General features: G+C 70.6%; 2 protein-coding genes across 2 annotated transcripts in view; one reads left to right on the top strand and one right to left on the bottom strand.

Moving 5' to 3' along the window:
- Positions 1-340: 340 nt before the first annotated feature.
- Positions 341-10,967, top strand: TOLLIP (toll interacting protein). The gene is made up of 6 exons (XM_084907105.1): positions 341-505; positions 4,233-4,382; positions 5,980-6,162; positions 6,573-6,725; positions 7,877-7,967; positions 8,945-10,967. The coding sequence occupies exons 1-6, from the start codon at positions 473-475 to the stop codon at positions 9,157-9,159; spliced, it is 825 nt and encodes a 274-aa protein (XP_084763231.1). The 5' UTR covers positions 341-472; the 3' UTR covers positions 9,160-10,967.
- A 731-nt stretch (positions 10,968-11,698) lies between these two features.
- LOC311615932 (mucin-5B-like) overlaps positions 11,699-25,754 on the bottom strand; it is a gene marked incomplete at its 5' end in the record, with an annotated part of 30,007 nt that continues 15,951 nt past the window's right edge. Inside the window, 23 exons of the mRNA XM_084907053.1 lie at positions 11,699-11,761; positions 11,794-12,167; positions 12,748-12,850; positions 13,013-13,058; positions 13,280-13,399; positions 13,497-13,583; positions 13,984-14,100; positions 14,736-14,773; positions 14,886-14,990; positions 15,337-15,517; positions 15,774-15,805; positions 16,328-16,428; positions 16,600-16,669; positions 16,750-16,928; positions 17,027-17,252; positions 17,397-17,583; positions 17,677-17,936; positions 18,437-18,608; positions 18,778-18,965; positions 19,094-19,687; positions 20,168-23,155; positions 23,684-24,193; positions 24,331-25,595. Of these exons, the coding sequence (XP_084763179.1) occupies positions 11,960-12,167; positions 12,748-12,850; positions 13,013-13,058; positions 13,280-13,399; positions 13,497-13,583; positions 13,984-14,100; positions 14,736-14,773; positions 14,886-14,990; positions 15,337-15,517; positions 15,774-15,805; positions 16,328-16,428; positions 16,600-16,669; positions 16,750-16,928; positions 17,027-17,252; positions 17,397-17,583; positions 17,677-17,936; positions 18,437-18,608; positions 18,778-18,965; positions 19,094-19,687; positions 20,168-23,155; positions 23,684-24,193; positions 24,331-25,595 (7,777 nt within the window). The 3' untranslated portion in view covers positions 11,699-11,761; positions 11,794-11,959. The remainder of the gene's footprint in view (positions 11,762-11,793; positions 12,168-12,747; positions 12,851-13,012; positions 13,059-13,279; positions 13,400-13,496; positions 13,584-13,983; positions 14,101-14,735; positions 14,774-14,885; positions 14,991-15,336; positions 15,518-15,773; positions 15,806-16,327; positions 16,429-16,599; positions 16,670-16,749; positions 16,929-17,026; positions 17,253-17,396; positions 17,584-17,676; positions 17,937-18,436; positions 18,609-18,777; positions 18,966-19,093; positions 19,688-20,167; positions 23,156-23,683; positions 24,194-24,330; positions 25,596-25,754) is intronic.

The raw sequence follows: 25,754 nt of genomic DNA, 5'->3' as shown, positions 1-25,754 counted from the left end.
GCACACTTCGGCCCGGCCCCGAGTGCACCTAGAGGTCAAAGGTCTCTCCTAGGCGCTGCTTCCGGTGCATCACTTGGAGTTTTGGTTTTTGTCTCTGAAAAGCAATTCGGTGTCTCGCTCCAAACAGCGCAGGGCCGTTGCGAGCTGGTTCTCCGGCTACACCGTCGCGCCCCGGGGTCCGGGCGGCCGGGCTCCCCAGCCAACTGACGGGCTCGGGCGGAGCCCAGGACCTGGCGGCGGCTCGCGCGGGCGGCGGCGGCTCGCGACTGCGCAGGCGCGGCCGGGAGCGCGCGGCGCCGGAAGGGGCGGGGCGGCGGCGCCTGCGCAGTGCGCGGCGCGGGGGCGGGCGGCCGTCAGCTGACCGGCGCGGCGGCGGCCTCGCGGGGACAGCCGTTGGCGGCGACGCAGGCTCCGGAGGGGAGATCGCCGGCCTGTCGGTTCTCGGCGGGCGAGGCGCGGCCGGCGGGGCACCATGGCGACCACCGTCAGCACGCAGCGCGGGCCGGTGAGCCTGCGGGGCGGCGGCGGGCTCTCCCCTGGGCGCGGGCGGCCGTGCGGGTCCCGCGCTCCGGCCGGCGAGCGGGCCGCGGGCGAGGGCGCGCCGGGATGCGGAGCCCGGTGCCTGGGTGGTCCCCGGATGGAGGGGCTCCTGCGCCCCGGCGGGTTCCCGGAGGGCAGCATCCGGAACTCGAAGTCTGTACCCCGGATGGGAGAGGCCCGGCCCCGCGGGCCCCGGATGGGGAAGGCCCCCAGCGGGCCGCCTCGCCGCTTCCCTGGAGGCGGGAGGCCGCGCGGGAGCGAGGGGGGAGCTGGGCCCCGGCGCGCCGGCGGGCACGGTCACGAGCGGGAAGGCGGCCTCCGCAGCGGCTCGCAGTGACAGCCGCGCGCCTGGGACCCCGGCCGGTGACGGGCCTCCGCACCGGGTGCTGTTGTGACCCGGCCGCTCAGGTCCCGCCCTCCTCCCTCCTCTCCTGACTGGCAGGGGGTGACCGCCCGCAGCCTCTGGGCCCCCTTAGCGGCGAGGCAGCCAGAGCAGCGGCTCCTGGTCTGTGCGCCCAGCAGAGGCGCGATGGTCTGGCCAAGGCCCCGGTTCCCTGGCTGTCAGCGTCCCCCGCCCCGTGGGTCCCCACCCTCCCCTGTGGCAGCCGCCATCCTGGGGGGCAGTCGGCTCTGACTGCACAAAGCAGAAGCCCCTGCCACTTCAGCAGGGAGTGGGGCACCCGGGCGCAGACAGGCGGGTGGCCCTGTGCTGTCCAGGCGGCCTCGACGTGTCCTCTGCCTCCCGCTGGTCTCCGTGTGGTGCCGCGGCCTGGGGTCCATGTGCTGCCGTGCACAGACCAGCACGTTCCCGGGCCTGTGAACGGGCAGGAGCCGTAGGTCAGGGCCAGAGCTGCTGGGGCTGCAGGGGCACCCTCGGGGGTAGGGGTCTGGGTGCCGTGGAGCAGGAGTGACTCTGGCCGCCGCTTTGGGCAGCAGGACGCAGTGAGGGACCTTACAGTGCGGCTCTTGGCTGCACACACAAGCCACGCAGGGTGGTCGCCGTTGCATGTGTGGGTTTTAGCTCGGGCCTGGGCCGGGTGAGTCAGGTTCTTGGAGGAGCTGACACTTGAGGGACGAGCTGAAGTTGTTTGACGGGAAGGCCCGGAAAGGCCCCGAGTGCTGCTGGGCCCCAGGAGAGCAGCAGGCGTGGCCAGGGCCGGTCCAGATGGGAGGGCCTGTGGGCGGCAGTGGTGCTCTGTCTAGTGGCCACAGTCAGCGTTTTAAAAACGTTTGCCTGGCACACACCCTCTCCAGCCGGCCCACGCCCTGTGGGCTAAGCAGCACTTGGAAGGACGCTTTGCCATTGGCAGAGGCGGTGGGAGACCCTCCGCTCGCCTGGGCGCCGTGGCTGTGCGCCGGGCACCGGGGGGGATGGTGCAGGCGTAGCCAGGCGCTCGGGCTGGCCCCAGAGGGGCCGCCACACCAGCGAGCGCTGTAAAGGCGGCATTGGGCAGCGAGCGCGCCCTGAGCCGGGCCCTGCTGGGCAGCAGCCTGAGGGGGAGCCCGGCCTGCTTACACGGAGTTCGGCGGGGCCCAGGGAGCCCGAGCCTGGGCTCACTCACTGGGCACTGACCCCTCCTCCTGCCCGGGATAGAGCGACGCAGGGCCGGGGAGAGGGGGGAAGAGGCCTCACACGGCCTGCCTCCTCCGCCCTCAGGAGGCCCTGCGGCTCTGCCTCCCGAGCAGGTCCTTCTGCCGGCACACCCACGCCCACACTCGCACGGCTGGTCCATCTGCTGTCACACCCGGCATCAGGTGCCGAGCCGCCCCTGGCTCCTCAGCTGTCTCCCAGCGGAGGCGGAGGAGGCACGGGACACTTGGGGAGGACGGTGTGGGGAAGAGGTGACCTGGCCAGGGATCGGGCCGCTGTCCCACGTGGAGTGGGAGGCCCCGGTGCTGTGAAGAAGCGAGTTTCCTCCTGAGTTGTTTTGGGAAGATGCTGAACTTACAGCAAAATGTTAGTGACTGCGGGGGCCGTGGTGTGGCTTTGGCCTCCACCAGGGTCTGTTACGTGTTTCTTGGGGCTACAGTGGCCTGACCTCAGCCTCTCCATCAGCCTCTTCGTCCAGGGAAGCCCTGGGGCCGCGTGGGCAGGGCCGCAGGCAGCCTCCCTCCCCGTGCGCTGGGGGCCGGCGCTGGCCCCTGCTCACCGCAGCCGCCGGCAGAGGGTGCAGTCCGCCGGCACACAGCGCCTGGGTGCCCCCGGTCTCCCATGTCTGTCCTGGTCCACCCGCCGCCGCCTTCGGTCTCAGCACGTCCACTCCCGGCCCCTCCTGTGGTCGTCGGCTGGACAAGGCCATGTCTCCTGGCCCTGGGTCACTGGTGGCCAGTGTCCTCACAGGGCCTCGAGCAGAGCAGCCTCCTCAGGGGCCCCAGGGGCTCGACTCCCTCCAGGCCCTGCAAGTGTGCTCGGGTGCGGGCTCCTCTCGGGTGCGGGCTCCTCCCCGGTGCGGGCTCCTCCCCTCTGGCTCCCCTCTGGCTCCCCTCTAGGCCCGCAGCGGCTGGCAGGAGCGGGTGCCTGTTTTGCTGTGCCCTCTGTCCTGTAGGCCTCGCCTGGCCCGCTCCCTCCTGCTCCAGCTGTGCGGTCACGTGGACCTGGAGCTGTGCTCAGTGGGCCGGGCGGGGGCTCCGGAGCCCTCGCTGTGCATCCTCACGGGGTGCTGGCCCCGAGCTCCGGCGCCGGGCTTTGTTCCGTAGGGGCCGCTGCTGTTGCGGTTTTCTTGGGAACCACGTCACCGTGAGCTCACAGCCGAACCGCCATGGACTTGCATTTTATTTTTTAATTCCACAGGAGTTACTCAACCCGGCACTAGCTATTTCAAGGGCTAAAAAAGCACCTAGAAGTTACTTAAGTGTTTTCTCTAAGCAAACAAAGGTTTAAAGTTAAGCTCACTGAAGGTATTTAAGAACTTTTTCAGCTGCTTTACTTTTGTGGGGAAGTAGCGAGTTTTTAAATGTTTTATTACGTGCTGCCGTTGTGTGGCTTGCTGGGTCGCATAGTAAGTAACGCACACCGGCCTGTGCTGCACAAATGACCGAGTTAGAGTGACTGCTCTTCACGGAGGAAGCGCCAGTGGCCGGGGGCTAGAGCCAGCGGCCTCCACGCTAAGGGCCCTGGGGGTGGGCGCTGAGGGGAGATGGTTTCCCGAGGCCCCTTGCAGGGCGGGGACCGAGGCGGCCAGGAGGTCCGCCCTGGGCCGGGTCTGCGTGGCAGCACCTAGGCCTGCGAGAGCGGCTATGCCGGCCGAGCCGCGTGGGGCCGTCCTGTGGGCAGCCTGGGGCAGGGCGGCGGAAGGAGTGGCAGCTTTCGTCCCCTCGGAGAGGGCGTCCCTGCAGGTCTTCCCAGGCACTGGGGTCTGGGCGGCTCTGACCCCGTCTGTGTGGCGTGGGAGCAGTGCCTTGCCATTGGCAGGCCTCGCTTGTGGTGGGGGCGGCCCGGTGAGAATGAGTCACGGTCAGGTAGACAGCTTGTGGCCCCAAAAGCGGTGCAGCACCGCCTGGCACGCCCGTCCGAGCCTGCACCTCGGGGGCGGCGGCGTGCTCTTCGGGGAGCTGGTGCACCCGGTGCCCGCCGGGTGCCAGGCTCCCTCCCCGGAGCGGCAGGGGCCCAGGCCTCTCGCCGTGCAGGCGAAGAGACAGGCCGCGCAGCTGGGCCCGGGTGCTGCCGGCCGGCCTGACTCCTGTCCCCGCAGGTGTACCTCGGGGAGCTCCCGCAGGACTTCCTGCGCATCGCGCCCACACAGCAGCAGCAGCAGGTGCAGCTGGACGCGCAGGCGGCCCAGCAGCTGCAGTACGGCGGGGCGCTGGGCACGGCGGACCGCCTCAACATCACCGTGGTGCAGGTGCGAGCGGGCCCTGGGTTCTGTGCCCACAATGGCTCTTCTCCCGAGCCTAGCTTTTCCTAAAGGGCGTGACGGGAAAGGACACGTGTGCGGAACCCCGCTGACACCCGCAGGGCCCCGCCTGAGTCCTGCAGCGCTTATTAAGGAGCGGTCAGCAGCCCCGCACAGGCAGGTCTCCGGGCCTCAGGGCGGGGGTGGGGGGGGCAGGCGCAGAGGGCCAGGGAACGGCTCTCTCCGCTCCCTCCTGCTGTCCGCCAGGGCTCGGGGGCGCACACTCGGCCTCAGTGCTGGGGGGTCGCAGCCGCGTGCACCTCGCACACTCCCCTCTGGTGCCTCCTGGGGCCCAGTCATGCCCTGCTGGAGCGGAGCGCTGCCTCCCCAGCACCACGGACTACAGGGCCGGTGGCCGGCTGCACCCTCCACTCAGCACCAGGCCCCCGAGGGCGGCCCCTCGGTTAGAGACATTCCAGTTCAACACGGCCTTTTGGCAGTGCCGCCCACGGCTTCCCACTTCCTCCGACAGACCTCATCCCGGGGCTCACAGGCCTTGCCCTGGTCCTGGGCCGGGGCAGCAGGTGTGCTCAGTCCCAGCCAGCCCCTCTCCTCCCTGCCCACGTGGCCCGGTCCCTGGCCTCTCCCAGGACGTGGCGGGCATTGCAGACGGAACATGGCGCTCCCTTCTCCAGCCCACCGCCCGCTGAGCCCACGTCGCCATCCTGGGAGCACACGATGCTCCGTCTTGTTTGCTGGCTGCTCTGTGCACCCGGCCAGCACCCACTCCGCTGGGCGGGGTGGTTCCGCTGTCCCCGGGGCGAGTCGCCTTCCGGGGAGCGTTTCTGTGTCGGTTCCCTCTGCAGCCCTTGGCCGGTTTCCCGGTCCAGGTCTTGGTGCTGAGATCTGGGAGGTGCGGGTCCCACCCTGGGTTCAGGCTCCTCACCAGACCTGGGCCGCCGCCATCTTTCTCCCTCGAGAGCTGGCGTCCTCAGTCGGCCGGGCCGGTGGCGTGGTTTCCCAGGCCAAGACGCAGGAGTTTGGTTTAGGTCTCACGTGTGGGCCTGTATCCTCCTGGGGCAAATCCCGTGGCAGGGACCCACCCCCCCCAAGCCTGTCTTGCTCATCAGGACTGTGTTTTCTGCCTAAAGTGCACCCCTCCCCTGTCCAGTCAGCCTGCCCCAGGCTGGGCTCCTGGGAGCGCCCCCTGCAGGGAGGCAGGGCTGCCCTGGGCGCGGCTGGCTTTGGGGACCCCACTCGTCCAGGCTCGTGCCCCTGTTCTGGGTCTCCTGGCGCTGTCCCGGGCAGCCTGCTTCCCCACCCTCCGCTGAGGAGGCTGGAGGCCGCACTGTGGGCACGGCGCCACGTGCCTCCTCGCAGCCCGGGCGGCCCCTGCGGGAGCGCCCTCCGCCCCGGCCGGCCAGGACCCCGCTGCGGGGCGGTGCTGGATTCGGGCGGGATTCGGGCCGGGGCAGAGCGGTGCTGGATTCGGGCGGGATTCGGGCGGGATTCGGCCCGGGGACGGAGCGGTGCGCTGAGGGCGGACGGCCGGGCGCCGGCGCTCTCCCTGGAGTGGCTCTGGCTGACCTGACGTGGTTTGTTTCAGGCCAAGCTGGCCAAGAATTACGGCATGACCCGCATGGACCCGTACTGCCGGCTGCGCCTGGGCTACGCCGTGTACGAGACGCCCACGGCCCACAACGGCGCCAAGAACCCGCGCTGGAATAAGGTCATCCACTGCACCGTGCCGCCCGGCGTGGACTCCTTCTACCTGGAGATCTTCGACGAGGTGCGGGCGGGCCGGGTGTGCCGCGCTGGTGGCCCCGGCGCCCCACGGCAGTGGGCGCGTGCTCCCCGGAGCAGGCGGGGGGGGGGGGTTCTGGGTGGTGCGAGTGGCAGGCCGTCTACCGGGTGTCCTGGGAGCCGCAGAGGGTGCCAGGGTGCCCAGCAGGCGAGCTCAGAGGGTGAGGGTGGGAAGCCCGGCGGGGAGTGGGCCCTCTGTCCCGCCTCACCCCCCCTCCGCTCCCTTGGTGTGTGGTGAGCTCCAGGGCACCTCCTTTCCTGCATTTGTGCTGGGCTTCCGCCTGGGGGGAGTGGCCTTAGTCTCCAGGCAGCGGGGGTGGGGTGGGTTTGGGGTGTCTGGGGAGGGCAGCCCCTGGCGGGCTCGGAGCTCTCATGCTGCTGTCCCTCTGCCCTCAGCGAGCCTTCTCCATGGACGACCGCATCGCCTGGACGCACATCACGCTGTCGGAGGCGCTGCGGCAGGGCGAGGTGGAGGACAAGTGGTACTGCCTGAGCGGGCGGCAGGGCGACGACAAGGAGGGCATGATCAACCTGGTCATGTCCTACTCGGTGAGCCCTGCTCGCACCCTCCTCTCCGAGGGCTCAGCCGCAGCCCGAGGGGCAGGGCCGCGTGGGCACAGGACCCGCCGCCCTCTCCGTCCGCATCCTCCCGGGAACAGTGCTGTGTGGTGGCCAAGTCATGGGATCGAGACCACCTCCTTTAATTTCTATTTTTGTTTCTATTTTGTGGCCCGTCTTTGGAGGTGTGGCTCCCCTTACGGCCTTGCGGGGCCCCCCATGCAGTGGTGGTTGTCTCAGGGCCGCATGGGGTGAGGGGGGTGGTGCTGGCCCTCCCCTGGACAGCAGGGCCGGCCGCCGGGCCAGACCTCGGGGCCTGGCTCCTCCTCAGCAGCCGCCACGGAGGTCCTGGGGGCTCGGAGGCCATGATGGCTCACGGCAGGGTCAGCCTCTGGGTCTCCGCCATCTCCGCGCCGCCCGGAGGTCTCTCCCCGCCCGGAGGGACCCTTTGCTGCGGAAGCCCAGCGGGCGGGGCGGGGAGAGCAGTGTGGGTCCCGAGTGGGCGAAGCCGCGCAGCAGCCCTCGCTGTGCCTGTCCCTTCGCTGGTGCCGGCGGTTTTAGAGCCAGTCCCGCGTCAGTAGAACTTCACTCCTGAGTGCTTCCTCCGCACCTTTTTATTTTAACCCTCACCCACGGCACGCTGAGAGAGGAAGGGAGAGAAACAGCGATGGGCTGTCTCCTGCAACGCCCCACACTGGGGATGGAGCCCGTAACCCAGGCGTGTGCCCTGACCAGGAATCTAACAATGACCTCCTGGACGCTCAACCCTGAGCCGCACTGGCCAGGCACCCTGAGGCACCTTTAACAGCTGTCTCTATGGAAACGCAAACGCTCTCACGCTGACAGAATTCAAACCTTAGAGCCGCCCGGGAACTGTCCTGGTGCTGACTGACCCGCAGCTCCCTCTTACGTGTGTTCGGGAACCTGTCTTCTCGGTGACATCTCAGTTGGCCACGGTCCTGCAGGCTGGCGACACTTTTACCCGAGTCATTCACTCCCCTCCTCAGCAGAGGAGCACTGGGGCGCTGGGGCGGGCGTCGGCCCTGGGCTGTCACTCCCAGGACGCGTGGGCGGGGCTACGGGTGAAGGGGCTCTGTGCGGGGGGTCTGCGTGACCCTGGGACCACCTTTTGTGTGTTGCAGTCCATGCCGGCCACCATGATGATGCCGCCTCAGCCCGTGGTCCTGATGCCCACCGTGTACCAGCAGGGCGTCGGCTACGTGCCCATCACGGGTGAGCGCCCGCGGGGTGGCTCCTGGGGTGGCGGTAGGACGGGGGGGGGCCTAGAGGCTTAGCCTGGTCTTGGAGTGAGGCATGAGGATCCTTCCAGAAGCGAGGGTCAGGTGTTACACCTGGGCTTTTGTGTGCTGTAGGAAACAGAGTTTTCTTTTCCTTAGCTATTGGCACAAGGAGGGTGATTGGCAATTTGCGGAGACGCAGAAATGAATTTTTAAACGTTTCAGCACGAGTTGCCCTATCAGGTCACGCTCCTGTGGGGTGCGATACTGTGTGCTCTCGCCACACTGTCACCCTGTCTGTGGGTCCCGTTCCTTACAAGGGAGCAGTCTGGGACCCACTCCCCCGTCCAGTGGCGTCGTGGCTTTACGCCTTTAATTTTAAAATCCTGGCTTTAGCTGCCGTCAGCTGCCTCTGGCTGTGGCACACCTGGGCGCAGGCCGCAGCAGGCAGTGCGGGACGGACCCCGGAGAAGGGAAGTGGGCGAGCCCCATTGTCTGCCCAGGTGCAGGGAGCTGGGTCCAGCAGAGCAGGCCGCCCCACTGTGCCGAGGAGCACGGCCAGCATGGGCAGTGGTCAGCGTCAGGGGGCGCTGGAGAGGAGCAGGGTGCTGGTGGGGGTTGTTGGGTGAGAGACCACCCCACCCCATGTGAGTTCCGCTTCCCTGGTCCCATCTGCAAAGGCCCGTTGCCTAGTGAGGCCCAGCCCCAGCCCCAGGGGAGAGCCTCGCCCGGGGCTCCCAGCACCTCGTGTGCCTGTGGGGGAGCTGCTTCCCAAGGAGGAGGGCCACGTGCCGTGTCTGTGGCTCCATCCTGTGCGCTCCTCTCCCGGGTGGCTGGGGTTCAGGATCACGTGGTCGGAGCCCAGGAGCCCTGGAGAGGCCCGCCCTGGGGCAGGCTCGGCGCAGCTGCTCTGGAGCCAGCGGCGGCCTGGCGCTGTCGGTCACCGCCTCCTAAACCCGGTCTGGGTTGCAGGCATGCCCGCAGTGTGCAGCCCTGGCATGGTGCCCGTGGCCTTGCCCCCGGCGGCTGTGAGCGCCCCGCCCCGCTGTAACGAGGAGGACCTGAGGGCCATCCAGGACATGTTCCCCAACATGGACCGCGAGGTGATCCGCTCGGTGCTGGAGGCCCAGCGCGGGAACAAGGACGCGGCCGTCAACTCGCTGCTGCAGATGGGCGAGGAGTCCTAGGCCCCGTGCCTGCCTCGCCGCCCGCCGCCCCGGCGCCGGCCCCCCCAGCGAGATCCCTGCCCCTCCTCAGTGTCCCGTCGCCAGCCCACCTGTCGGGGATGCAGGTGGGTTTTGGGTTCCGGGCAGCTGCTCTGGACTGCCAGCGGGGGTGCCGTGGCAGCCTCCCTCCGCACTGTGGGGTGAGCAGGCCCGTGGGCCGTGTCCTGTGTCCTGTGCCCCCCCTCCCTGGGGACGCGCCCTCAAGTGCTCTGAGCTGCTCCCGAGCGCCCTTCTGGCTTGGTCCCTGGCCGTAGTCCCGCCACTTACGGGGATAGACCCGCTACTCACTTAGGTTCGCAGTCCACTGACAGCTGCTTTGGGGGTTAGAACTTGCCAACTGAAAACTCCCGTCCCTCCCTCCATGTCTCCCTGGGCCTGGCCACCCCCTGCGGCCAGGGCCGATGTGGCTTGGCCAGGCTCAGCCACGGTGTCCGCCTGCCTGTCCATCCCGCCAGCCCCCGTCACAGCCCCCACGGTGGCCGGAGTGGGGCTGTTCTAGCTCAGAGGATCCCTGGTCTCTGTCTGCTGTCCGTCAGCTCTGGGGAATGTCAGGCCGAGGGGAAGCTTCCTGTCCTTGATCGGCTCTCGCACCAGAACGAACTTGGGGCAACAAGTAATAGACCTAGTGCTTGGCTAATGGGAGGGAGGGTGCTGGGCCTGCGGCTCCACTGACACTCATCTCCGTGAGCACCGGGGAGGGTGGAGACAGTGCCAAAGTCCCCGCAGCCCCCGTGCCCCCATGCGAGCTGCACCCTGGCCCGGCTCTGGCCACGGACACAGCGTGGGGACAAGGTGGGTGGCACCTAGGGAGCCTGGAGGAGCTCCTCAGAAATGGCGCCTTTAAGCCCCACCCTGCACGGGACGTGTGCGGCCAGCTGCAGTCAGCGTCCCCCCTCGGCCACAGCCTGGCCCTGCACCTCCGCTCTTCCGACTCGGGGGCGGCCGCCCTGGCAGCGCGGAGCTGGTGGCTGAGCCGGAGGAGGCTATTTGGCTCCTCCCTCTGATGTGCGGCTGCTCCGGAGACGGCGTGCTGTCTGCGCTGCTCACGCCCGTCCTGGGAGCCTGCAGGGTGTGCGCGGGCGGCCAGGGCACGGGGCTCGGACCACTTGGTTGGCGAGCGTGGCCTGAGTGTGGCCCCGTCGTCATGCCGTGTCACGTGCCAGCAGCTGGCTTGTGCCTCGGAAGCCGACTCCTCGGCGAGGAGAGCGTGGGGCAGGCCTGCGGGCCCTGGGGTTTGAGTGGTGGCCTGAGCGGCCTGGCAGCCCCCCACCCTCCAGGGAGGCTCGTGGGACCTGGGAGCGCTCGGCCCCGTGTGCGGGCGCGTAGTTTTTAGGGTGACTGGCACTTGCCACCTCCCCGCTTCTATTTCTCGTGCGCGCTGTTTGTCACCAACCAGAGCCCGTGTCCCAGGCTGCCGTGCTGAGCAGACGCCTCCACAGCTGCCCGGCCTGTGCCGCCTGCACCCACAGGGCAGGGCGGCATGCGGAGGCCGGGCCAGGCGCCTGCAGATGCTTTCTCTGGCTCAGCCGGCGGGGGTGGGGCGAGGCTGGGCCGCCAAGTCTCCTGAAGGCCCTACACCACCCCTCTCGCCCGCCCGCTCGCCCGCCCGTGTGGGTGCAAGTGCGTCTTGGAGCCTGTGCTTCTGTCATTCTCCTGGGTCCAGTGTCCAGATTTTCTTTGATTGTAAAGTATATTTTTACTTTTCAGCCTTCTAATTTAATAAATGATCTATATGAAGATAGAGAATTAAAGTCCTTCAGGGAAGTTTACATGTGTGTTTCCGAGTCTTCTTTAAGTTTGCACCTAACAGACGTGCTGCAGTGAACTAGCCCGGGACTGGGTGGACGGTCAAAGAGTGGCCAGCTCACGTGACCCCAGCATCACACGGGCCCGGCTTTGGTGAGAGCTGCGGGAGGCCCGGCGGTTGATGCTGGCCAGGTCGGTGTGCGCGCTCCTGGCTCTAGCCGTGACCGCCTGCCTCCCTGGCAGGTCATGTGATGCGGCTGGGCCCAGGGGGACCCTCCACCACCCTCCCTCTGCCTCCCAGGTGGCCGGCCGCCCGGAACTGGCCTGCCCACATGGAGGTCATCCCTGGTCCTTCCTGCGAGGGTCAGGCCCGCCGCCAGGACGCCCTCTGCATCCTGGGCGCACAGACAGGCAGCTGCCCCTTCCCCCACGCACATGCAGTATGCTCACAGCTCTGGACACGCGGGGAGGAAGAAACGGGTCGACACATGACTGGGACCCTGAAGGGACGGGGGGCAGTGTGCTGCTCACGCCCTGTTGGCTGGCCCAGTTAGCCTCGATCTGTGCCCTTTCATAACCAACCCCGTGCATTTGGAGTGACATGAGGGTGTTTCTGAGCCCTTGGCCCACCTTGGCTCCTGCCAGGGCCCCCCCAGACTCCCCTGGCCTCCATACCCCCGTCCCTCCCAGCGGGTCCAGCACAAGCCCGGGGGGGGGGCAGCCGTGGGGCCCCCGGCAGCCCAGCCGCAGGACGGCGGGAGTGATGGCAGGACCAGGTTGTGTACACGATGCTCGGCTTTTATTTGCAAACTTGGGGCTGGAGAGCAGAGGGCGCTTCAGGGCTCTGACGCCTCCTTCCCCTCTGGCCATCAGCCTTGGCCCCAGGTCCACACATGGGCAGGCAGCACCCCTGATGTGGCTCCTGGAGGCGGCAGGCCTGGGGGACCGCTGTCCGTGGGGGGTCTGCTGTGGAGGGGCCGCAGGAGTCCATGCTCCATGGGGGGGGGTGCTGGGGTCAGGCAATGAAGCCTCCCCCCTGGCTTTGCTGGGGAGCGGCCGGCGGGGGCACGCAGGCCAGGTCGCACCTGCACTCGTCGATGTGCGTGTAGGTGTGCCGGACGGCCGTCCCGTCAGGGCACTGCAGGGTCACCGCCTCCTCGTGGGCCCTGGTCTCCTGGCAGCAGGTGCAGCGGCGCTGCATGGCCTGGGCCTCGGGGGAGTACCTGCGGGCACACGGCCCTGAGATGGAGCCCCCGCCGGCAGCCCTGTGCCTGAGGACGGGCTTCGCCGGCCACGCCGGGGCTGCTCTGCGGGTGCTCAGGGTCACTGAACCCTACCTCTCTGCCAGGCACCCTTTCCTTGGAACCAGCTCCTCAAACTTGCTAACCCACCGCCCCCTCCAGGACCCTGCCCTGGACCCTGCTCCCCACCTCTCGGGCCGAGGGCTCTCAGCTGGCCACAGCCCGGCCTCTCGGCTCCCCCGGCAGCTCCGCCCTGAGCCTGGCCCCAGGAAGACCCTGCGTCTGCCCACCCCCAGGTGGACACGGCCCCAGGCGGGCACGGCCCCAGGTGGACACGGCCCCAGGTGGACACGGCCTCAGGCGCCGGACGCAGCGCCTGGCTCTGCGGGCCGGAGGCCTCAGGCTGTGCGGACCGATGTGGAGACGGGCTCCTCTGGGCCCTCCTGACGCCGCTCAGGGTGGCGAGCCCAGGCCAGGCCCCCGGGCACCGGAGGGGATGTGTGCCGGGCGGGCTCTGCTGGAGGCGGCTCTGCTGGAGGCGGCTGGGGTGGGGGACACTCACCGGGACTCTCCGGGGCAGGAGCCCTCGCAGAAGGTGAGGTTGACCGGGGCCTCGCAGCCCTGGAGCCGCAGCACCGTCCGGTTGACGCGGGGCTGGCAGGAGTCTGCGCGGAGGAAAGGCAGGGGTGAGGGTCCCTGAGGACCCAGACCGGCCGCTCCCTCCCAGGGTCCCTCCCGCTCAGGATGTGAGTCCAGCGGTCAGGGTAGGAGTCCCGGGGCAGAGGCGGAGGGAGCTGGAGGGCGGGGCGGGAGGCGCCCTGACTCACCCACTTCCTCGCAGGAGTAGCAGCAGCCGGTTTTCCTGAGGATGCCCTGCAAGGGGGACAGGGAGAGCTGGGGCGGGGCCCGGGCTCTAGGGCGGGGCCTCATCGGAGGGCGTGGCAGGGCTCCGGGAGGTGTGGGCAGGGCTCCGGGAGAGAGCATGGGTGGGGCCTCATCGGAGGGCGTGGCAGGCCGCTAGGAGGGGTGTGGGCGGGGCCTCCTGAGCCAGACCAGGAGGCCACCAGTCTGGCCAGTTCCCCGGAGACACACACCTTGCAGCTGGACACGTCCGGGCAGGGCAACGGCCTGAGGGTCAGCACGGGGACCCCGCGCTCGTCCTGGCAGAGGTACTCGGTGCAGTTGTCCAGGCTGTTGACCCGGGTCTCGTTGGGCTGAAAGGCAGGGGAGAGGGAGCGGTGGGATTCTCTCAGGCCCAGGAGCCTGGAGGGGGGTTGCCGCGGGGGGGGGGGGGCCGAGACCACCGCTTACCTGGACCAGCCCGCCGTCCGGCGTGGGGCAGGCCCTCTGCACGCACTCCCCGCAGCACTGCCCGGCCACCGCCAAGTACTCAGAACCCTGGGCCAGAGGGTGGTCATGTCTGCACCCCAGCCCCTCCACCCTCCTGCCCCTCCACACCCCAAGGGCCTGGCAGCCCCATCAGCCGCCCCACACGCTGAAATCGTGCTCCCGCCATGGCCCGGAGGGGAGGGGAGAAGCTTGTCCAGGCCCGGCTCTGACACTGGGGTGCCCTGTCCTGCCGCAGCCTCACCCCTGCTTCTGGCCCCTCCCCTCTGCATGCCCGCCTGGAACCTTCCAGCCCCGCCCGCCCCCTCGCCACCACCTTCCTGCTCTGCAACCTCCCTCTGGGGGCAGCGGCCAGGCTGGGCTGGAGACCGCCCTGGGTCAGGTCCGCTGACGAAGCCGCAGGGGGGGGGCTGGGGGCTCCCCAGGGTCTGTCCGCCTGGGGCAGGCTCACCGGGGGACAGGTTTCGTTGCAGGTGTCCTCCTCACAGTGCACGGTGGGCTCCTGGGAGTCCACGGACAGGCAGGTGCACGTGTGGCAGGGAGTGGTCGCTGGGAAGGTTGCACCAACCTTGCAGGGGAAGAGGGAGGTGACTGAGGGCACCGGGGGCGGCCAGGACCCTGCCTGCGGCCAGGTGGGCTCGGAGGCCAGGCCCACAGGGTGGCTCTTCTTCAGGCGGATTCATGGCTGTGCCCCGCCAGCAGGGCCCGGGCAGGCCCCCGGCAGCCGCGGGCGCTAGGAGGGGCGGTGCTGCCCGAGGACCTTCCCCTTCCCCTGGGAGGAAGCTGCAGGGAGACCCTGAGGCTGGACTCTGCCTGGCTCCGGGCACAGGCGCCTCTCCCAGCCCCCCCCCAGCTCCTGCTCTCATGGCAGGAGGGCCGGGATGGCATGTGGAGGTGAGGCGTGGTGTCCAGGGGGACTGGGCGCCCCACAGTGGGTTACAGAGCCCCGCTTCCCCAGGCCACAGAGCCCCCCAGCCACGGAGCCCCCCAGGCCACGGAGCCCCCAGGCCACAAAGCCCCTCAGGCTACGGAGTCCCCCAGGCCACTAATCCCCCCCGCCACGGAGCCCCCCAGCCACGGAGCCCCCCGGCCACGGAGCCCCCCAGGCCACGGAGCCCCCAGGCCACAAAGCCCCTCAGGCTATGAAGTCCCCCAGGCCACGGAGCCCCCCGGCCACGGAGCCCCCAAACCACGAGCCCTTACCCCGTAGACGGTGTCATTGTAGGCGCACAGCTTGGGCTCTGAAAGGAGAGGGAAGGCTGAGGCCTGCCTGGCGGGGGGCGGGGGGGAGGGGGAGGGGGGGAGGAGAGGTGAGGGGAGAGAAGGGAACACCCCGGAGAGAGCCCCACTCACGGCAGCGGAAGGAGTGGCAGCAGCCGCCCTCCTCGCGGACGGGGACCAGCTCCTCTCCGGGCCCACATGTCGGGGAGCGCTGGGGGCAGCTGGTCGTGTTGCAGACTGTGGAGAGGCAGAGGCGGGTGCTGTCGGGGACTCGCCCTCCCCTCCGAGCTCTTCCCAGTGTGACGGGTTCCCCACGTTGGAGCCCAGGAAGTACTTTCCCGGGGGCTGACCGCTCTGCGGCCCTTCTGGGTCCCCCTCCCTGGCCCTGCCCCCGTGCCTGGGCAGACCAAGGCGCCAGCCTCCTTTGTAGGGGAATGAAGCCCAGAGGCCGCCCCGCTCAGGGCGCAGCCAGGGCGCCTGGCCTCAGCGGCCTCAGTGGCCTCCGCTGCAGCCCTGGCGCCTGGTGGCTGTGCCCTGCGCCCTCCCCTCAGGCCCACCCGCCGGCCCGCGGGGCGGGGCTCACCGCACAGCGTCTCCGGGCAGCACGGCTTGTCTGCCAGCGGCCTGGTCACGGCCACGAAGCCCGCCAGGCCGCACTCCCGGGGCAGCTCCCGGGCCTCGCACTGCACGGGCGCGCACTGCACCGACACGGAGCCCGCGTCGCACACGCAGTCCTGGCAGTTGCTGAGCCACCGCTCTCCAGGCTGCAACAGAGCAGGCCAGGGTCCCGAGGGCTCAGCCCAGCCTCCGCTCGCCTGGTTGGCCCTTGCCCCAGCCCCTCGGAGCAGCCCAGTGATGGGAGGTAGGCACCCAGGTGCCCCACCCAGCTGAGGCCCCTCCCTCCTTCCCTCCCTCCCTTCTTCCCTCCCTCCCTCTCTCCCACCTCCCTCCTTCTCCCTCCCTCCTCCTCCCTCCCTCTGCTTGAGCAAGGTGGGGCCGGCTGCGGGCAGAACCACTTACGAATTTGGGGAACCCATCTGGCCCCACGCAGGCTGAAAGAGAAGGAGAAGGGGTCACGGGGGTCCTGGGGTTCACAGCCGGTGGCAGAGGCCACAGGACGCAGGGACAAGTCCTCCGCGGCCTGGCCACTCCCCAGCCTCTCGTCCCCCTGGGAACCGGAGCCCCGGGCAGAGGGTGGCCGTGGGCAGAGGGTGGTGCTGGGCTGAGGGTGGCACTGGGCAGAGGGTGGCACTGGGCAGAGGGTGGCACTAGGCAGAGGGTGGCCGCGGGCAGAGGGTGGCCGTGGACAGAGGGTGGCGCTGGGTAGAGCGTGGCACTGGGCAGAGGGTGGCACTGGGCAGAGGGTGGCTGCGGGCAGAGGGTGGCCGCGGACAGAGGGTGGCACTGGGTAGAGCGTGGCACTGGGCAGAGGGTAGCACTGGGCAGAGGGTGGCCGCGGGCAGAGGGTGGTGCTGGGCTGAGGCTGCTGTGGCCAGGGAGGGGGACGGGCCCGGCACAGGCCCTGCAGGGACGCCCGCCGGCGCCTCCCCCTGGGGCAGGGCGGGCGTGCTTACGGCACTCGGGCACGCAGAGGTCCGTGTGGGCGTTGAAGAGGGTCTGGCCGTCGGGGCAGAAGCAGCCCTCCGCCAGCGCTGCGCTCTGAGGGCGCTGGGTCCTGTGGGGGAGGAGGCAGGCCTGTCCCTGTGCCACGTGCACGGGCAGTCCACGGAGGGGCCGCGGCGTGGACGGGGCTGGGGGGCTGCCTGGGCGTCCCATGGGCCAGGGCGGGGCCAGGGCACCCAGAGCCCCGCCCCCCGCAGCTCCCAGGCCCTCTGGCCGGGCTCACCTGGCGTCGCAGGAGGCGGGCTGCAGGGGGCCGCAGGGCTTGTACACCTTCCCGTGTGGGCAGGGCAGCTCTGGGGGCAGAGACGGGTGTCAGGTGGGCAAGGGGGCCGGGCCCCGCCTCCCCCTCTCCCCAGAGGCTGCCCCAGCTCACCGCACAGCCCGCCAGTGGCGTTTCGCCAGTCGCTGCAGGCGCCCCGGGCCCGGCAGAGCGCAGCGTAGGCCTCCAGGCTCTGGCAGGCCACCCCGGGGTGGTCAGCCCGGCAGGCGTCCTGGACGCAGGCGCGGAAGAACAGGCTGGGCGGGATGAGGTCGTGGCACTCGGCGAAGATGCTGCGGGCAGGGGCGGGCGGTCAGAGGTGGGAGCAGAGCTGGGCTCCGGCCCGACGGGGGCAGTGCCCCGGGGTGACCACGCCCTCGGAGACACTCACTGGCTCAGCATCAGCTCGCAGAGGGGCGGCGGGGGGCACGGGGTGGGGGCGGGCGTGGTGGGAGCCGGCGAGGGGGGGCTGGTGGTCGCGGGCGGGCCTGTGGGGGCCCAGCAGCCTTCCTTGTCGGTCTCGGGGACCAGCCAGGCGCTGGCCATGTCCTGGCAGGTGGGGGCGATGGTGCCGTCCGGCAGGCGGCAGTCGTCTGTCTGGCTGTTGGTGCAGGTGCCTGGGGGCGGGGCCGGGAGGGTCATTGCGGGCCGGCCTCTCCCCCCACCTCCCTGGGCCACACGGTCAGTGAGGGGGGGCGGCTCTGGCCTGGGGCGGGCGGCGGGGGTGGGGAGGCCACCCGGGGCCTGGTCAGGTCACGCACCGCACTGGCCCTCGGTGTTGTGGCTGAAGAGGCCGTAGGACAGCCGGAGCTGGAAGGCCTGCCCGTCGAAGGTGATGCTGACCCCGATGGCCAGGATGTCCACGCGCATCGCGGCGCTCGCCGGCATGGACACGCTCACGCCGTTCTGGCTGAAGCCGTGGCTCACCCGCACGCCGTCAAACAGGACCTGGGGGCGCAGGGGGGCCGTCTCGGGGGAGGGTCAGGGGCCGGGGCTCCCTCAGGCTGGGTCCCCCCTGCCCGCCCGCCTGCCGGCACGCACCAGGCCCTCCTCCTGCCCGCTGGCGGCCGGCTCGGTGGTGAGGATGACCTCGGAGGACGCGTAGCGGAGGCGGAGGGCGCGGGGGCAGCGGGCGGGGGCGGAGGCCGCGGCCCCGCAGTGGCGGTTGTCCAGGAGGACGCTGAGGTTCCCGTGGCGCGGCCGGATCTCCCTCATGAGCACGTGCGTGCAGTTGTCCCCGAAGGAGTAGGGGGTGCCGTCGAAGGTGACGAAGTGGGAGTCCCCCCAGCTGCTGCAGGAGCCTGCGGACGCACAGGCCTCAGCCAGCGCCACGCACCGGCGTGTCCTCGGCGCGGCCTCTGCGCCTCGTGGTGAACGGGCGGGGGCTTGGCGGGCCCTACGGTGGGACCTGCCACTCGGCTGCGGATGGGCCCTCGTTATGGGGGCTCGGGGTGAGGCCTCCGGGTAACCCCGTGGCCCTCAACCCAGTGGTGAGGGCCCTCCGTGGGGCCCGGGAGGGGAGGGCCGCCTGAAGGCAGGGCGGAGACAGTGAGAGACCAGGGCCCAGACGGGACGGGATGGATGGGACAGGCAGGAAGGACCGTCCCTGGAGGTGCAGGGAGGAGTGGCCTTGGGGATGGGAGAAGTCCCTCCTGCTGCTGGGAAGCACTGTCCAAGGTGCCTCCGGGGCAGCCCCGTGGGGGCGCTCAGGAGCCCGAAGCGGGCCCTGGAGCCCCGTCCCCCCCCCAGGGCCCCGCGCCCCTGTGTGCGGTCACACGGCCCACCCCCCGCCAGGGCTCACATTCGCACTCGTAGTGGAAGCGGCAGGGCTGCTGCGGGCTCGGCACCTTGACCGGCAGGTACCCGTTCACACAGGAGACCTGGGCCACGGGCTGCGGCTCCAGCAGGACGATGTGGTTGTCGCCCTCGCACCGCGCCACCGTGCAGTCCTCCAGCGTCCACGACTCGTTCACCTGCGGATGGCAGGCCGGCTCCACCACCCGCCGCAGCTCCGGGGCCCGGCCCGGCCCCTCCCGCCAGGGCGCCCGGGGAGGGGTCCCCGGGCTGGGTCCGCCCCACGGGAGCCAGGGCAGCCCCTGGCCGCACGCACAGGGCGGCAGGCGAGGCGGGAGGGGGGCGCACCTGCCGGGGAGGGTCCGCGAGGTCACAGCCGGGCGTTGGCGTGGTCAGGGGCACCCAGGTCGCGGTCGGGGGCTCCGGGGGCGAGGAGGTGGGGCAGGCGCCCTGGTAGCGGTCGAGCTCGCACTGCTGGTTGCAGATGGCGTAGAAGTGGCAGCCGGCCCGGTCTGTCCTGTTGTACACCACGTCCCCTGGGGGAGGGACACGCCGTTAGCCAGGCATGCCACCACCAGCACCTGCCACGGGGCGGGCGGGGCGCAGAGCCTGGAACGGGGTGCCAGGTGGGCTGTCCTTCGGACTGGGACGGAGCCTCACTCACCTGGTAAGAAGAGCTGCCCAAACGCCAGGCACCGGCAGGGGGTGGTGGGCGTGGCCGTGCTGGTGGGCGTGGCCGTGCTGGTGGGCGTGGCCGTGCTAATGGGCATAACCGTGCTGGTGGGTCTAGCTGTGCTGGTGGGCATGGTCCTGGCCGTGCCAGTGGTCATAACTGTGCTGGTGGGCGTGGCCGTGCCAGTGGTCATGGCCGTGCTGGGGCAGTGGCGGTAGTCGTCACAGCAGAGCACGCGGATCTGGTAGTTGAAGCACATCTTGAAGACGCCGAGCTGGTCGCGGTTGCGGCACACCAGGCCCTCCTCCAGCTGGCACAGCACCACCTGGCCCAGCTGCTCCAGGGGCACGTCGGGCAGCCTCTCTGCGCGGCACTCCAGGCCCTGGGGCCGCTCGCAGACGGGCCGGCCGGCCGCCCGCATGTTGGCGTAGGTCTCAAAGTCCCCCCCGGAGGCCCCGGGCATGGGGTAGCTCTGGTCCAGCCAGCCGGTCCAGGCGCAGCGAGGCCGGCAGGCAGTGGGCGTGGCCCCCGAGGTCACGGGGCGGGAGGGCGTGGTGGGCGAGGTCAGGACCTTAGCCGTGGAGCCTGTGGCCGTGGAAGCGGCTGGTGAAGGGCTCGGGGTGGTGCTCGGCAGGGAGGTGGTGGTCAGGGGGACGGGGGACGATGAGGAGGCCCTGGAGCTGGGCCCTGGGCTGGAGGTGGCCCTGGTGGTGGGGGTCCCCGGGGCGGGGGTGCTCCCGGGAGGCACGGAGGTGGCCCTGGTGGTGGGGGTCCCCAGGGCGGGGGTGCTCCCGGGAGGCACGGAGGTGGCCCTGGTGGTGGGGGTCCCCGGGGCGGGGGTGCTCCCGGGAGGCACGGAGGTGGCCCTGGTGGTGGGGGTCCCCGGGGCGGGGGTGCTCCCGGGAGGCACGGAGGTGGCCCTGGTGGTGGGGGTCCCCGGGGCGGGGGTGCTCCCGGGAGGCACGGAGGTGGAGGGGGCCCTGGTGGTGGGCGTCCCCGGGGCGGGGGTGCTCCCGGGAGACACGGAGGTGGCCCTGGTGGTGGGGGTCCCCGGGGCGGGGGTGCTCCCGGGAGGTGGGGAGGGGGCCTCCATGGTGGTCCCCGGGGCGGGCGAGGGGCAGTGGCGGTAGTCGTCGCAGCAGAGCAGCCGCACGTGGTAGTTGAGGCACATCCTGAACCGGCCGCGCTGGTCGCGGTTGCGGCACACCAGCCCGGAGCCCACGTCGCACTGCACCACCTGGCCCAGGTCCTCCAGCCTCGCGTCCGGTGCCTTTTCTGACCGGCACTCGATGTCCTGAGGCTGCTCGCAGACGTCGTGGCCGGCCAAGCGGAGGGCCGAGAGCGTCTCAAAGTCCCCGCCGTCGGGGCCAGGGGTGGGGTAGTCCTCGTCCAGCCAGTCTGTCCACGTGCAGCGCGGCTGGCAGGCCCCGGGGCCGGTGGAGGTCACGGAGGTGGTGGCGGTCACGGTTGGCTTCAGGGAGCTGGCGGGCAGGGGGGTCCGTGTGGGGGTGGTGAGCAGGCGCGGCGTGTGGGGGGCACTGGACGAGGCTGGCCTGGCAGTGGTGGTCAGGGTCCCTGGGGAGGCAGAGGGGCTGGGGACAGAGGGCCACTCGGTGGTCCTGAGGGAGGTGCGAGGCCTCTGGGTGGGCGGGACGCTCTGGGTGGTCTTGGCAGTAGAGGGTCCTGTCTCAGGGGTGGGGACGGTGACCCTCACTGTGGTCCGGGGGGCTGAGGAGAGTGACTGGTTGGTGGCCGTGTTCCTGAGCTCTGTGGCCCCAGAAGTCTGCTGGCCTGTGCTGATGGGCGTGGCCATGCCGGTGGACGTGGTTGTGCCTGTGGTCCTGGCCGTCCTGGTGGGCATGGCTGTGCTGGTGGGCGTGGTCATGGCCATGCTGATGGTCATAACTGTGCTGGTGGGCGTGGCCGTGCCAGTGGTCATGGCCGTGCTGGGGCAGTGGCGGTAGTCGTCACAGCAGAGCACGCGGATCTGGTAGTTGAAGCACATCTTGAAGACGCCGGGCTGGTCGCGGTTGCGGCACACCAGGCCCTCCTCCAGCTGGCACAGCACCACCTGGCCCAGCTGCTCCAGGGGCACGTCGGGCAGCCTCTCGGCGCGGCACTCCAGGCCCTGGGGCCGCTCGCAGACGGGCCGGCCTGCTGCCCGCATGTTGGCGTAGGTCTCAAAGTCCCCCCCGGAGGCCCCGGGCATGGGGTAGCTCTGGTCCAGCCAGCCGGTCCAGGCGCAGCGAGGCCGGCAGGCAGTGGGTGTGGCCCCTGAGGTCACGGGGCGGGAGGGCGTGGTGGGCGAGGTCCGGACCTCAATCGTGGAGCGTGTGGCCGAGCTGGTGGGTGTGGTCATGGCCGTGCCGGTGGTCCTGGCCGTGCCGGTGGGCGTGGCCGTGCCATTGGGCGTGGCCGTGCCGGTGGGCGTGGCCGTGCCGGTGGGCGTGGCCATGCTGGTGGTCATGGCTGTTCCTGTGGAACTGGCCGTCTTGGTTGGCATGGCCGTGCTGGTGGGCGTGGCCGTGCCGGTGGGCTTGGCTGTGCCGATGGGCGTGGCCGTCTTGGTGGGCATGGCTGTGCTGGTGGGGGTGGTCATGGCCATGCTGGTGGTCGTAACTGTGCTGGTGGGCGTAGTTGTGCCGGTGGTCCTGGCCGAGCTGGTGGGCATGGCCGTGCCGGTGGGCGTGGCCGTGCCGGTGGGCGTGGCCGTGCTGGGGCAGTGGCGGTAGTCGTCACAGCAGAGCACGCGGATCTGGTAGTTGAAGCACATCTTGAAGACGCCGGGCTGGTCGCGGTTGCGGCACACCAGGCCCTCCTCCAGCTGGCACAGCACCACCTGGCCCAGCTGCTCCAGGGGCACGTCGGGCAGCCTCTCGGCGCGGCACTCCAGGCCCTGGGGCCGCTCGCAGACGGGCCGGCCTGCTGCCCGCATGTTGGCGTAGGTCTCAAAGTCCCCCCCGGAGGCCCCGGGCATGGGGTAGCTCTGGTCCAGCCAGCCGGTCCAGGCGCAGCGAGGCCGGCAGGCAGTGGGTGTGGCCCCTGAGGTCACGGGGCGGGAGGGCGTGGTGGGCGAGGTCCGGACCTCAATCGTGGAGTGTGTGGCCAAGCTGGTGGGTGTGGTCATGGCCGTGCTGGTGGGCGTGGCTATGCCTGTGGTCCTGGCCGTCTTGGTGGGCATGGCTATACTGGTGCTTGTGGCCGTGCTGGTGGGCGTGGCCGTGCTGGTGGGCGTGGCCTTGCTGGTGGTCCGGGCCGTCTTGGTGGGCATGGCTGTGCTGGTGGGCGTGGTCATGGCCATGCTGGTGGTCATAACTGTGCTGGTGGGCGTGGCTGTTCTAGTGGGCGTGGTCATGGCCATGTTGGTGGTCATAACTGTGCCTGCGGGCGTAGCCGAGCTGGTGGGCGTGGCCGTGACAGTGGGCGTGGCCGTGCCGGTGGGCGTGGCCATACTGGTGGGCGTGGCCGTGCCGGTGGGCGTGGCCATGCTGGTGGGCATGGCCGTGCTGGTGGTCATGGCTGTGCCTGTGGAACTGGCCGTCTTGGTTGGCATGGCCGTGCTGGTGGTCATAACTGTGCTGGTGGGCGTAGCCATGCCGGTGGTCCTGGCGGAGCTGGTGGGCGTGGCCGTGCCGGTGGGCGTGGCCGTGCCAGTGGTCATGGCCGTGCTGGGGCAGTGGCGGTAGTCGTCACAGCAGAGCACGCGGATCTGGTAGTTGAAGCACATCTTGAAGACGCCGGGCTGGTCGCGGTTGCGGCACACCAGGCCCTCCTCCAGCTGGCACAGCACCACCTGGCCCAGCTGCTCCAGGGGCACGTCGGGCAGCCTCTCGGCGCGGCACTCCAGGCCCTGGGGCCGCTCGCAGACGGGCCGGCCTGCTGCCCGCATGTTGGCGTAGGTCTCAAAGTCCCCCCCGGAGGCCCCGGGCATGGGGTAGCTCTGGTCCAGCCAGCCGGTCCAGGCGCAGCGAGGCCGGCAGGCAGTGGGTGTGGCCCCTGAGGTCACGGGGCGGGAGGGCGTGGTGGGCGAGGTCAGGACCTTAGCCGTGGAGCCTGTGGCCGTGGAAGCGGCTGGTGAAGGGCTCGGGGTGGTGCTCGGCAGGGAGGTGGTGGTCAGGGGGACGGGGGACGATGAGGAGGCCCTGGAGCTGGGCCCTGGGCTGGAGGTGGCCCTGGTGGTGGGGGTCCCCGGGGTGGGGGTGCTCCCGGGAGGCACGGAGGTGGCCCTGGTGGTGGGGGTCCCCGGGGCGGGGGTGCTCCCGGGAGACACAGAGGTGGCCCTGGTGGTGGGGGTCCCCGGGGCGGGGGTGCTCCCGGGAGGCACGGAGGTGGCCCTGGTGGTGGGGGTCCCCGGGGCGGGGGTGCTCCCGGGAGGCACGGAGGTGGCCCTGGTGGTGGGGGTCCCCGGGGCGGGGGTGCTCCCGGGAGACACAGAGGTGGCCCTGGTGGTGGGGGTCCCCGGGGCGGGGGTGCTCCCGGGAGGCACGGAGGTGGCCCTGGTGGTGGGGGTCCCCGGGGCGGGGGTGCTCCCGGGAGGCACGGAGGTGGCCCTGGTAGTGGGGGTCCCCGGGGCGGGGGTGCTCCCGGGAGGTGGGGAGGGGGCCTCCGTGGTGGTCCCCGGGGCGGGCGAGGGGCAGTGGCGGTAGTCGTCGCAGCAGAGCAGCCGCACGTGGTAGTTGAGGCACATCCTGAACCGGCCGCGCTGGTCGCGGTTGCGGCACACCAGCCCGGAGCCCACATCGCACTGCACCACCTGGCCCAGGTCCTCCAGCCTCGCGTCCGGTGCCTTTTCTGACCGGCACTCGATGTCCTGAGGCTGCTCGCAGACGTCGTGGCCGGCCAAGCGGAGGGCCGAGAGCGTCTCAAAGTCCCCGCCGTCGGGGCCGGGGGTGGGGTAGTCCTCGTCCAGCCAGTCTGTCCACGTGCAGCGCGGCTGGCAGGCCCCGGGGCCGGTGGAGGTCACGGAGGTGGTGGCGGTCACAGTTGGCTTCAGGGAGCTGGCGGGCAGGGGGGTCCGTGTGGGGGTGGTGAGCAGGCGCGGCGTGTGGGGGGCACTGGACGAGGCTGGCCTGGCAGTGGTGGTCAGGGTCCCTGGGGAGGCAGAGGGGCTGGGGACAGAGGGCCACTCGGTGGTCCTGAGGGAGGTGCGAGGCCTCTGGGTGGTCTTGGCAGTAGAGGGTCCTGTCTCAGGGGTGGGGACGGTGATCCTGTCTTTGTTGCTGGGGAACGGGGGAGTGACTGGTTGGTGGCCGTGTTCCTGAGCTCTGTGGCCCCAGAAGTCTGCTGGCCCGTGCTGAGGGTCATGGTCATGCTGGTGGTCCAGGCGGAGCTGGTGGTCCTGGCCGAGCCGGTGGGCGTGGCCGTGCCGGTGGGCGTGGCCATGTTGGTGGGCGTGGCCGTGTTGGTGGGCGTGGCCGTGCTGGTGGGCGTGGCCGTGCTAATGGGCATAACCGTGCTGGTGGGTCTAGCTGTGCTGGTGGGCATGGTCCTGGCCGTGCCGGTGGTCATAACTGTGCTGGTGGGCGTGGCCGTGCCGGTGGGCGTGGCCGTGCCGGTGGTCATGGCCGTGCTGGGGCAGTGGCGGTAGTCGTCACAGCAGAGCACGCGGATCTGGTAGTTGAAGCACATCTTGAACCAGCCGTCCTGGTCGCGGTTGCGGCACACCAGGCCCTCCTCCAGCTGGCACAGCACCACCTGGCCCAGCTGCTCCAGGGGCACGTCGGGCAGCGACGTTGCCCGGCACTCCAGGCCCTGGGGCCGCTCGCAGACGGGCCGGCCGGTCGCCCGGATGTTGGCGTAGGTCTCAAAGTCCCCGCCACTGCGGCCGGGCGAGGGGTAGTCCACGTCGATCCAGTCAGTCCAGGCGCACTGCGGCACGCAGGCCCCCGTCGTCGAGGACGCTGGGGCAGGCGAGACGGAGCTGGAGGGCAGGGGGGTCCGCACGGTGGACCTGGTGGGCGAGGTCCCAGGTGTGGTTCGTACGGGGGAGGTGGCCAGGGTGGCCGTGTGGGGGGCGCCGGACGTGGCGGCCGTCGAGGGCAGGCCAGGGGTGGACGGCGCGGGCGGCGGCGTGGGGGAGGCAGGGCAGCGGTCGGCGCCGTCGCAGCAGAGCACGCGGACGTTGTAGTTGAAGCACATGGTGAACGGGCCCCTCTGGTCCCGGTTCCTGCACACCAGCCCGGCCTGCAGGCTGCAGCTCACCACCTGCCCGATCTGGTCCAGGCTCACCTCCGGGTAGCTCTCCGCGCGGCACTCGATCTTCTGCGGCTCCCGGCACATCTTGCCGCCGGCGGCCCTGATGTTGTCGAAGGTCTCCATGTCTCCGCCCGTGACCCCCGAGGTGGGGAAGTCCACGTCAAACCACTCTGTCCACTCACACCTGGGCTCGCAGGCAGTCGTGCCCTGGCTGCTGGTGGCTTCCGTGGTGGCGGGGGAGGTGGTGGTGCTGGAAGTGGCTATGGCTGGGATGGTACTGGCTGTGGCTGGGCTGGCGCTGGTGGTGGCGGGGGTGGCAGTGGAGGTGGAGGTGGTGGTGCTGGTAGCAGCAGGGGTGGCAGTGGCTGTGGTGGTAGCAGTGGAGGAGGTAGTGGCTGTGGCAGTGGCTGTGGCGGTGGCGGCGGTGGCGGCAGTGGAGGAGGTGGTGGCTGTGGCG

This window comes from Pipistrellus hanaki (genome assembly GCF_964339955.1).
Source record: "Pipistrellus hanaki genome assembly, contig: scaffold_39, whole genome shotgun sequence".
Lineage (NCBI taxonomy): Eukaryota > Metazoa > Chordata > Mammalia > Chiroptera > Vespertilionidae > Pipistrellus > Pipistrellus hanaki.
This window is presented reverse-complemented; position numbering and strand designations above follow the sequence as displayed.

Coding starts and splice junctions, on each gene's coding strand:
- TOLLIP (XM_084907105.1), top strand. CDS start 473: ATGGCGACCACCGTCAGCACGCAGCGCGGGCCG. Junction 506..4,232: donor TCAGCACGCAGCGCGGGCCG/GTGAGCCTGCGG, acceptor CTGTCCCCGCAG/GTGTACCTCGGGGAGCTCCC. Junction 6,726..7,876: donor ACCTGGTCATGTCCTACTCG/GTGAGCCCTGCT, acceptor TGTGTGTTGCAG/TCCATGCCGGCCACCATGAT.